The 12,380-nt window shown below is 42.8% G+C and overlaps 1 protein-coding gene across 2 annotated transcripts in view; it reads right to left on the reverse strand.

Moving 5' to 3' along the window:
- Nucleotides 1-550: 550 nt before the first annotated feature.
- FBXL3 (F-box and leucine rich repeat protein 3) overlaps nucleotides 551-12,380 on the reverse strand; it is a 29,607-nt gene continuing 17,777 nt past the window's right edge. For both annotated transcript variants that reach the window (XM_028149014.2, XM_008144048.3), the window contains one exon: nucleotides 551-3,405. In XM_028149014.2, the coding sequence (XP_028004815.1) occupies nucleotides 2,762-3,405 (644 nt within the window). In that variant the 3' untranslated portion in view covers nucleotides 551-2,761. The remainder of the gene's footprint in view (nucleotides 3,406-12,380) is intronic.

The following is a 12,380-nucleotide window of genomic DNA, read 5'->3' on the forward strand; positions in this document are numbered from 1 at the left end:
GCTGCCAAACAGAAGCAGTTAGGGGGTGATCAGGCTGGCGAGCAGTTCGGAGCCAGCAGTCCTGGATTGTGAGAGGGGTCCCAGATTAGAAAGGGTGCTGGCTGGGCTGAGGGGGCCCCTCCTAAGGGCCCCCCCTCCCCACTGCACAAATTTCGTGCACTGGGCCTCTAGTTTCTCTCTAAAAAGGCTAGCTGATTTTAAGGACCCTGACTAAGAATTCTATTTCTAAATAATCTATTGTATATATTCTTATTCTAAATGTAGGAAAAACTTATTTTTTATTTTTAACTTAACCACTTTCTTCATAAAATTTGAAGAATAAATTTACATTTCATGGTCAATTTTAAATTTTCCATCACTTTAGGCATCAGAGCTTATAGATTCCATTTGCCTAACAAAAAAGCCATTCTACTATAAAGATTATTTAATGTTAAACATTATATCCATAAACTATGAATTTGAAACTAAAGCCTAAGTTTTAGTTTAACATGTTTTAAAATCAGTTAAGTACATATGTTAGGGTAGTTTTTAAAAATTTTAATACAACAGCATTAGTAACTATCTTTATTCTTAAATTGACAAAAGCATTTAACACATAGTTTACAGTATAAACAAATTAAGTGATATACATTTTGCTTATAAAGTGACTTAAAATATTTCAAGCATTATATAATTCCATTTGTACAAAAAGTAAATTTCCATATAAAGCTTGGTTATTTGGTATAACTGATTATGTACTGTCAAATCCATAAAGTTGTACAAGGAAAAAAGCTTCATTCACTAACACAGGTATTTCTGTACAAAGCTTTTTACTATTTAGTAAGGGGGAAATAGTATAATAATTACTTTTAATTTCCAAGTCTAGATCATCCTTTCTTTTTCCTTCTCATTTATATGTGGCCAGAATACCATTACTTTTAAAAAGCAAAAATTACACAGGATAACACCTTTTACTTTATTCTTAGGAAGGTATTCGATTTAAAAATAGATTAGATCTGTAAGACTATTAATTTCCATAATTACCAAAATGCTTTCTAGAAGTTTGAAGCATTAATATATTCCACAGGGAGGAAATCACTTCTAATTTCCCTTAGGAGGGTAATATCTACTAGCACTAGTGCTCAGAATCAAAGTTTATATAATATCTAAAAAAACTTAGCCCAAAACTTACTATTTTTACAAATTCTACAATCTGTGGATTACCTTCATTCATAAGAAAAGTATTAAAAATTCTAACTTAAATAATTTATAAGTTCAACTAAATTAACAATCACAAAACTATAGACATTGTTCTATTAACATTTTACAGTCTACTGAGCAATATTTACTTAAAAATATGATTAGGAACTTAAATATATCCTTTTAAATTTACAGTTTAGGCTGAACTGTACACTGATGCTTCTTTTATTATTTTTGAAAGTCCTTCTTACATAACTATATATATAATTCCAAAATGGAAAAATAAAATTCACTGGAGTCTTAAAAAATATATTCCTTCATGGAAATAATTTTTAAATATTTTAAAGTTCTACCTTTATTTGAATTTAGCTTCTTAAAAATAAACTTTTCAATTATTGTGCAATACTTCAAAACTAGTTTAAACAAACAAAACCAAGAAGAATTGGTAAAACATTCCTTTCTTTACATACAATGCCTCAAGTGCCACATAGAATAATGTATTGCAGAAAAGAATTATAATGGTTTAGCAGATTACAAAGCAAACCTAAAAGTTTATACTAAACTAGACAATGCCTCCCTTCTGGTGTTTATTTTCTTTTAATTTTATCTTGGCTGTTTATTATCCTTCTGATATAACTACTGCATGACATATATCGGATGTCTAAGAATGACAATTATATTTATACCTCATTAAATGTAACATTTGAGAACATTCAACCAATCTTTTTCATTAGATACGAAATAACCTACATTTTTTTTTCTCACAAAATGCTTACTTTCCTGAGCTATATTAAACACCTTATAACAGGTATATGTATAACTGAAGACCCTAATATGTCAAGTTTACATTAAAAAAAAAAATGCATAGAACACACAATATTTTCTAAAACCTATTAGTACTCACTTCTTGGATATTATAATATACACTGAATGGCCAGATTATTATGATCTCTGAACACATAATAATCTGACCACTCAGTGTATATCCTATATAATAAAAGGCTAATATGCAAATTGTCCCCTCAACCAGGAGTTCGACCAGCAGGCAGGCCGGCCAACCGCCCATGTCCCCTCCCCCTGGCCAGGCTGGCCGGACCCCACCCATGCACGAATTCATGCACCGGGCATCTAATTTTATATATACATATACACACATACATACATACATACATACATGTATATACATGCACACATACATACATGTATATGCACACACATACATATATGTATACACCCCCCCCCCCCGAGTGGCCAGATTATTATGCGTTCAGAGATCATAATAATCTGGCTACTCAGTGTATAGGTTTTGTTCCTTCAGATTGTAATATATTCAATCTTTATAACAGGCTTCAGATTTGAACCAAATTAAAAAGAATCTGCAATCTAACTAAAGAAACAAAGTTTTCCAACCAAAAATGATTCATAGGTCTTCCAATAAACAGTCCTTATATACTCAATACAGATATTAAATTTCTGTTCCACAAAATAGAATTATATCAGAGCTACAGGAAATAAACTTTTGTTATAATACAATATGCTTAAAATTAAGGTGCTATTCATCATTCCCTACATCACTTAGTCTTTACCACGTGGGCATCATGTCTGGAAACCACACCCTACCAAGGTGCTTGGACACTTCCCAATGAATCTGCTCCAAGCTATACGTTTGGTCAGGAATTAATACTTCTTCCATAATGGATAATTGAGACAGGCGACCGCCACACATCTTCACAAACTCAACAAAGGCACTACATGAGACTTCGCATTCCCCTAGTCCAATAGCTGACAAATTTTTGCATCGTTCTGCAATTCGAATTAACTCTTCATCAAGAGGCCGTAATCCATTAGCACACACTACTAGTTCAACTAGTCTAGGGCATGTCATTCCCACACGGCCAAGCACATCTTTGCTTACTGATCTCCCAAAATAAAGATGGGTGGCAGGTATTTCATACCGAAAGAATGGATCAAATTCCTCTTCATATAAAAAAAAATACATCACTAAGTTCACTTTTGGTGAATGTCTGACGAAAGCATCCCAGCTGTTCTTCTGAATAGTATGGAAGTGTGTCTGTCCAGGATTCTCGCTGACTACATCAATGCGCAAATGTTCTATTCGAACGTGTTTTTCAGAAGATAAAGCCAGCAGCAATTCATCACTTAACAAGTGGTAATTCAGGGCCAGTTCACGTAAGCCATGACATTGATCAGCCACACAAAGGATACCTTGGAAGAAAAAAAGACCTAATTATTTACAAATTTCTGCACAAGGTCATCATCTGTTCAAAAATGTAATCAAGTACATGTCCCACAATAAAATCTTACCATATTTCCCTTACACAAAACTATACAATTTATAATTTAGTTTTATGATTGAACTAGCGGAAGTTGCCAATATTTAAATATTACTAATTTTGTCCATAAGAAAATGAGACCAATTTAAATGACACCTAAGAAATAAAGCTCACTTATCAACTCAGAAAAATTAATAAATAATTATGTCATTCAAAAATATACAATGACTAAGCAAGGTTTATCCCAGTAATGTAGTACCATATTTTTTTAAGAAACTGTTTACTAACACTAAACTTATAGGTAAGGCAAGAAAAATTATATGATCATTGCAACAGAAGCCAAAGGGCATTTTTTGAAAATTCAAAACCTTAATAAATCTTAATTAAAATTAAAATAAGGTAGAAACCATATAAAGTATGATTTATGTAATAAAACATTTGAAATAAAATATTTTAAAAATAAAGAGATTTTCATCAAATGAGCAGAGTTTAACTGCCAAATAGTATACATAATAAGCATGTCACATTTCTAAGAAAAAAATACCAAGATAAATGAGTCAAAAGGTAATTACCAACTCACATTAGTGGAAATATACATTATGTCTTTGAAAGCTCTAACTTATACACAAAGCAGTTCCTTAAATGGTTCCAATTCGAAGGGCACTATGCTTCAAAACTGCTCCAAAACCCTACCAGCAGAAGATTTACCAAAGGCTAATATCTGATCTCCAAAGTGGCTTATTAGTAAGACACACCCTATATACTGGTATACTAGTTAATAAGTGAGCAATTCAAACCATTTTCTTTGGGTGTTCAGAAACAAGAATAGGAACAACAAAACTCACATCGTATTATCTACTATCTATTGTACAACAATGATATGTCAGGTACTAGATATGTTATCCTACAAATAAAAAAGTCTAGAAAGGTAAATATCCTATTTTGAAGTTGAGGCAGCTAACTTCAGAGCACAGCTGGAATTCAAACACAGTAGTTACTGATTAAGGAGTGACAATACTAAGGCCACCAATAAGCCAAAAACTTTATAAGAGTAGGAGGAGAATACAGGCAACAGAATCAGTGAAGAGAGAAATGGAATAGCCAGTTTAAGAGAATCACCAGAAGAGGGAATAAAAGACATCTGTGCTTTAATGTTCAGTCACTGCCAAGTTTCTGTCTCCACAAGGTGTGTATATACTATAAAATAAACCCTGACCACCCAAGGTAACCTGAACACATTTAATTCTTTGCAATCTAATAAACCTGATATAAAAAGAAAAAAACACACACATGGGAAATGGTAACTTAAGATGCAAATAAGGGGAGAAACCAAGATGGCGGCATAGGTTAAACACCTAACCTACAGCCGGGCACAACAATTTCAAAAATATAACTAAAAGTCAAAACGGACATCATCCAGAACCACAGGAAAGCTGGCGGACTAAAATGCCCACAACTAGAAGGAAAGAGAAAACCACAAGGTTAATCAGAGGAGCCGTAAAAGCCTGAGGTATGGAGACACGGGCGGAGACACGAGCACGTGCGCGTGCGGGCAGGACGGAGCCGGAGAGGAAGGGGCGGCTGACGGCCTGGCCGGCGTTCACTAGCGGGAAGGAGATAAAAGCTCCAGATTGCGCTGAACACCAGGTCCGACTGCACTGAACCCCAGTTCCGGGCGAATCCCTGGGAAGCCAGGCGCACGCTGGGGGAATGAATCTGGGCTGTGGGGCGCAGGCACAGAGGAGCGGCGGAAGGCAGAACTCCAGAGGTGCGCACGGGAAGGAACGCAGAAGAGGGAAGGCTGCCTGTGCCACTGAAGCACCAGACTGCCCTGAGACCCAGTTCCAACTACACTGAAACCCAGATCCAGGCGAGAATCTGGGAATCCAGATTCATTAGGGGAGAGACTAGACTGTTTGGCAGCAGGCGAAACTCCAGGGCACGTTTCTCTCAGAGGTGTTTGCAAGGAAAACAGAGGGACACAGACACAGGAACCTCATAGGGCGGGGCTGACAGGAAGCCAAGGTTGTAGGCTCCACCCTGTAGCTCCGCCCCAGCCAAGCTGAGCAGAGGCTTTTCCCTGCTGAGTGCCTCAGGCAGTAGCTGACCTACACTACATTGGAGACCCAGAAACGAGGGCATCTAGTGGTCGGTGTTGAGATGACACCAGATTTAAACCACGTGCACAAGGGTCACATTCAGGAGGCAGACTTAGTGAACGCCAAAGCATTGCTGCATCAAGACCCGGCCCATAAACATGTCTCCTGCACAGCAACTCTTCCTATATAGACAAAGAGGGCCCTCACGGCCAATTGGCCTGGAGGACAATTCCTCCCAGTGACACCAACAACAATCAAGACTTAACTGTACAAAGGAGGACCAAGATGGAGACATAGGGCGGAAGCCTGATCATTGCCTTCTACAACAATTTTGAGAATAGGACGGGAGAGCAGAGCAGACACCATCCAGAACCACCGGAGGGCTGGCTGAGCAGATGCTCTACAACTAGAATAAAAGAGAGGGGTACGTGGGATGATGCTGATGCCGGTGACCCAAAGTCCACACTTTAAGAACTACGGCTCAGGCGAGACAAGGGCGGCCTGGAGCGTGCTCGGCGCAGTTCCCCCGGTGGTCTCCGGCTGAGGGGACAGCTCCACTCGCTGCCGAGCACGGACAGACGAGCCCCTGGGAGACATGGGGTGGGAGACTCCGCGCTTGCTGACCTCCAAGTCCTTCAAGAATCTCAACGCCCCGGAAGCGGCCAGGTGCGCACGCTCAGCGACCGGCCACCGCTGCAGACCCAAGGGCCGACGCAGTGACACCGGACCAGCCTGCCGCCGCGCACCGGGCACACCGGAGCTTCGCCAAGCCCACCGCCCAACGAGTTCTGCGGCAGCTGCCCTGGAGCTCTGAGAAAATGACCGAAGGAATTGCTGAGAGGGAATTGACCAACAGGAATTGGGATCAAGAAGACGAAACCCCCCTGAGACCCGGGTCCAGGCGAGGCTGCGAGCCTCTGGGATCAGGTGTGGTCATACGCCATTGGGTCTAGGTGAGGCCTCACGCCCCTGGGTCTGGGTGAGGCCACGCGCCCCTGGGTCCAGGAGAAGCCGGATTCCGGGTTCGGGTGAGGCCATGCGCCCCTGGGTCCGGGTGAAGCCGGAATCGTGGGTCCCAGAGAGGCCGTGTGCCCCTGGATCTGGGTGAGGACTCGCGCCCCTAGGTCCGGGTGAGGCCACGCGCCCCTGGGTCTGGGAGAGGCCACGCGCCCCCGGGTCCAGGTGAGGCCATGTGTTCCTGGATCCGGGTGAGGCTGGGTCCCAGGTCTGGGAGAGGCCATGCGCCCCTGGGTCTGGGAGAGGCCACGCGCCCCCGGGTCCAGATGAGGCCATGTGTCCCTGGATACGGGTGAGGCCTCGAGCACCTAGCTCCGGTGAGGCCACGTGCCCCTGGGTCTGGGAGAAGCCACACACCTCCGGGTCCGGGTGAGGCCATGTGTCCCTGGATCCGGGTGAGGCCCCGCGCACCTAGGTCCGGGTGAGGCCACGCGCCCCTGGGTCTGGGTGAGGCCATGTGTCCCTGGATCTGGGTGAGGCCTCGCGCACCTAGGTCCTGGTGAGGCCACGCGCCCCTGGGTCTGGGAGAGGCCACCCGCCCCCGGGTCCAGGTGAGGCCATGTGTCCCTGGATCCAGGTGAGGCTGGGTCCCAGGTCCGGGTGAGTCCTCGCGCACCTAGCTCCGGGTGAGGCTACACGCCCCTGGATCTGGGAGAGGCCACGTGCCCCCGGGTCCAGGTGAGGCCATGTGTCCCTGGATCCGGGTGAGGCTGAGTTCTGGGTCCGGGTGAGGCCACTTGCCCCTGGGTCTGGGAGAGGCCACGCGCCCCTGGGTCCTGGTGAAGCCGTGCCCCTGGGTCCGGCCAAGACCAAACCAGAGGGAGTCAGAGCTCCGTTACCACCATTTGTCCACCATCCAGAGCTGAGGGGTCAGTGCTGACATATACACATAAGGAACTCGTGGACATTGAAATTGGGTCTCTAAAGAACTGTTGGTCCAGAAAGAAACTCACTACAGACTGATTCATCTACCTGTCAGCATAACTATTACTGCTCGTCTCACATTCAGTTCTTATAAGTATATCTCTAGTGACACATGATCTCGGTCATCTAGGGGAAATGATGAACAACATAGACTGAGGAACAAGAACAGAACCAGAAACAAGGAGGCATCGATCGGACTAACGGGCCTCAGAGGGAGGATAAGGGAGGTTGGGGGGAGGAGGGGAGAGATCAACCAAAGGACTTGTGTGCATGCATATGAGCCTATCCAATGGTTAAGTTCAACAGGGGGTTGGGGCATTCGTGGGGAGGGGTGTGGGATGGGAATGGGGGGATGAGGACAAATATGTGACACCTTAATCAATAAAGAAATTTAAAAAAAAAGATGCAAATAAAAGAAGCTGGGAGATACTATTTACTAGTAATTAATAAAACAGTATGGCAAACATTAATTCTCAAAGTAGTTCCTAAAATTCCACGCCCTAATCCCTGGAACCTGTGAATGTGATTAAGATACCACTCCCATGATTATGTTATATAGCATAGTTGGCTTTAAAACAAGATTATCCAGGAATGACCCCTTAAAAAACCCAGTGAAGAAAGGAAGTGAATGGTATTTCCTGTGGAACACCCAAACATGAAAGAAAACACAGCATTCTAAGAACTGACAGAAATTCAACACAGATTATCCAAGCAAGAGATTATCTTAAAGGTTGAACCCCAACAGACAGGCAAGGACCATATCATATAGGATCTTGCCAGCTTCAGTAAGGTGTTTGGATCTTATCTAAAGCACAGTAAGAAGTTTCTAAAGAAACTGGAAAGAAAAAACCATCAGATTTATATTTCAGAATGGAAATCAGATTAGAGAAGAGCAAGTCTGCAAATCAGGAAAATCAGTTAAGAGGGTATAGGCCAAAGAGTGTGAGGCCTGGATTAGAGCAGTAAGAGTGGAGATAAAGAAAGGTAGAGTCGTAGTTTGGGCTACTTAACAGAAGTAAGTGGCTTAAAAATAAACATCTGTTTCTCACAGTTCTTGAGTCCAGAAGTCCAAGATCATGGTGCCAGCATGGTCAGGTTTGGGTGAGGGGCAGAACTCTCTCCCCACCCCCAGTTGTAGATGGCCACTTCTCACTATGTTTTCATATGGTGGAAAGAGAGATTGTCTCTCTTATAAGGGTACTAATTTTATTGATGAGGTCTCAACTCTCATCACCTAATTATCTACCAACCCACCTCCAAATACCATCACATTGGGGATTAGGGTTTCAATACAAGAATTGGGGTTGAGGGAGAGGTAACAAGATAAACATTCATTCTATGGCATCATAGAGATTCAAGGCATACTTCAGGGATACCAGACCCCAGTGGAAGAAATGTACAAAGTAAAGGTAGGAGGAATCAAGGATGTCTATTAGGTCCCTGACAACTAGACGGATGCCATTCAATGAGATGGTAAAAAGGGAAAAGCAAATTTGGACAGGGGGAAAAAGGAAGTTCATTTGTCTGAAGTCCCTGTGAGACATTCTAGAAGCACTGGGCCATCACAGCTCAATACACAGCTCTAGAGTTTCAGATACACCAAAAGTAGGAGGTATTAACTTATAGAATGTAACTGAAGCCATAGGTAATGAAAACAGAGCCGAGTTTACACAGCAAAACAAAAAAGGATCCAATACAGAAGTCAGTGAAACATCTAAGTTTAAGGAATGAAAAGAAAACCCAGCAAAGAAAACAGAGTAGAAACAATCAGAGAGGAAAGAGGAAAATCAGGAGCATGAAAGAGACAAGACACAGGTGTCAAGTGGTCCCTAGAGGCCCCGTAATAGACAATTATAAGGACTTTATGAAATGGGAAAAAAGTTTAATAAGATGTTCAGTGAAAAAAGCCAAATAGAAAACAGCCTGTAATTTCAACTTAGAGAAACTGTCCAGATGTACAAAACGTGGATAGAAAATATATAACATGTTAAATTTTAAATTAAAGTTCTTTATAGTTATAATCTTAAATTAAAAAGTATTATAGCCCTGGCCAGGTGCCTCAGTTGGTTAAAGTGTTGTCCCATACACCAAAAGGTTGCAGGTTAGATTTCTGGTCAGGGCACATACCTAGGTTGCAGGTTTGATCCCTGGTCCAAGTGTGTATGGAAGGTAACCGGTTGATATTTCTGACATTGATGTCTCTCTCTCTCCCTTCCTCTCTCTCTAAAATCAATAAAAGCATACATATCCTTGGGAGAGGATTTTTAAAAAGTATTACAAGTGCTCCATCTCCTTCCTGAACAACTAGTCCAAAAGTTATTAGGTCACATTAAGCAAGCTTATACCATACTATCAGAACTGATGTGTATATTTAATAAAAATAAACATGGGATGTATTGGGATAAAGAGAATAATGAGCTCACTCTCATAGAGAAACCAGAGACCCAAAGGGTCTCACACAGTGCTACGAATTATGTTCAGAGTACTCTGGAAATGACAGGGTAGCTAAAGCAGAGAGGAGGAGGAAACAGGAGTAAAACCAAAACACCAGAGCTGAATTCTGAAAGCTGAGCTGGAGTTATCTAGAATCTAGATGAAGTGGGGGAAAACAGGTAGTCCACAAGGTACAGTGTTCTGATGATACACAGGATAAAGAACTGTAGTTTACACAGGGCTCAAGTAAAAGCGGCATGTGAGTGAACAGCTAACATAATTAAAGAGATAGGTGGAGATCAGAATACAAAGGGCCTTGTACACGATGAAGCTTTGAATTATGAACCTTACTCTCGAGCAATCTATACAGTAGATAGTAAAATGTGACCAAAGTTACATAAGAAATAACTGCCAAGCCCATTCTTTTTCATTTAGATTATCATATTTTGTGATAATCTAGAAGTGGCAGAAGTTAGGAAAATATAGTCATCCCTTGGTATCACTTGGTGATTGGTTCCAGGACAATCACACAATACCATACCATTCCTCCCTTCCCCTCTGCAGAAACCAAAATCTACTAGATGCTCTAGTCCCTTATATAAAATGTATATTTGCTTATAACCTACACACATCCTCCCATATACTTTAAATCACCTCTACGTTACTTATAATACTTAATACAATCGAAATGCTATATAGTTATTATCCTGCATTGTTTAGGGAATAATGACAAAAAGCATCTGTACATGTTCAGTACAGACGTTGCAACCATCATAGGCCAAACTACACAGTACACATCAGCAACAACATAACCTTTTTACTTTTCCTGAACATTTTCAATCCACAATTGGTTGAATCCATGCATGCAGAATCCATGGATATGGAGGGCCCACTGTATTGCAAGAGACCTAGCCATTCCCATCACCACGATCCTCTGTATGGGAGATAGGGGAGAATGAGCAAATATCTCCATCCAAGAGAGACTAATTTTCTTGGGGAAAAGCCAGGCTTTAGTTATAGCAAGAAAGTGGGAAGTGTTCTGTAAAGAGTTCAAGAATTTAAGACTGTTCCTTAAAAATAGGTTTCCCAAATAACAGCCAAAGGATTGGGAGGAAAGTCAACAGTGGGAGGTTGAGTCAGAAGTGAAGCATCAGAGGGTAGTACAAAGTATTATATACTTACTCTACAATACAAGCCATTTGAAATTTAAATGACATAAAACTGAATAAGGTACAATACTTAAATTCTATATGAGGAATGTAAAGAGATTTTATAATGCTACTAGAGGCCCATTGCACGAACATTCGTGCAATAGGCACCAGTTTTCCTCTGGCACCCGGGACCCAGGCCTTTGCCCTGGCCACAGCGGAGAAGCCAAGCCTTGAGGCTTCTCTGCTCTGGCTGCAGCGAGGCTTGGCTTCTTGGCTCCACCGCAGCAGAGAAGCCAAGCCTCTTCAGTCTTCTTAAGTCTTCGCTCGGGCCAGAGCCTTCAGTCTTCGCTCCAAGCCTGCATATGCAAACTAACCCACTATCAGTTGGGTTAATTTGCATACTCACTCCTGATTGGCTGGTAGACGTCATGGAGGTATGGTCAATTTGCATATTTCTTTTATTAGTGTAGACTATCCCCCCATTTGAAGTGGCCTTTGGCTCCAAATTTCAACCTAGGGAAATCATTATCTTGCAAAATGTAAGGCAACAACTTCAGGTTTCCCGAAAGAAGATGGCGACCGGCAGGAAGGTAGGGAGAGAGAGAGTGTGAGTGAGGAACCCATAGAGGAGAGTGTAGACGTGTGTGGTGTGTGTGTGTGTATGAGCTAGGGTCAGTTAGATTCTGCAGGTCTTCCAAGGGGCTGCCTAACCGGGCAGTCCTAGACGGCGGAGCCCCGCGCACAAAGCGGACGCGGAGACCACGCCATCTTGAGAAACAGAGCTGCCTGAGACTCGGATCCTGGCTTCTGACACAAACCAGGACCCTGCAGCCACTGGGGACAGAGAACTGCTATCACAGCTTCAGACTAACAAACAACAAGAATCCAGACTTCCCAGCAGAATTCCGTGAGTCAAAGAGCCTATCCCCCTTCCCGCAGGCGCGCAGATAGCGCCACTGTAACTGATAGACCCGCCCCTCGCCCAAGCCGCAGAACTTTGCACAGGGACTCGCTCACCCTCAGGGAATTCGGCGCCCGCGGGACAGAAGCAGCTCCCTGTAGGGGAAATCTGTCAGTGCGCACAGAGGGCTCCCCTTCGGAGAATTTGGGGGAATTTGGCTTGCGGGTCACAGCTCCCCCTTCGGGGAATCTTAGTGCTTGCACAGAGGGGCTTCCCCTTTGGGGAATTTGGCGCGCAGGACGGACTCCGCCCCCCTTCCAGGACTCCTGTAGAGTGCACGGAGCCAGCTCACCTTCAGGAAATTAAGAGTGTGCGCCCTAGC

Source organism: Eptesicus fuscus, chromosome 8 (genome assembly GCF_027574615.1).
Source record: "Eptesicus fuscus isolate TK198812 chromosome 8, DD_ASM_mEF_20220401, whole genome shotgun sequence".
Taxonomy (NCBI): Eukaryota; Metazoa; Chordata; class Mammalia; order Chiroptera; family Vespertilionidae; genus Eptesicus; species Eptesicus fuscus.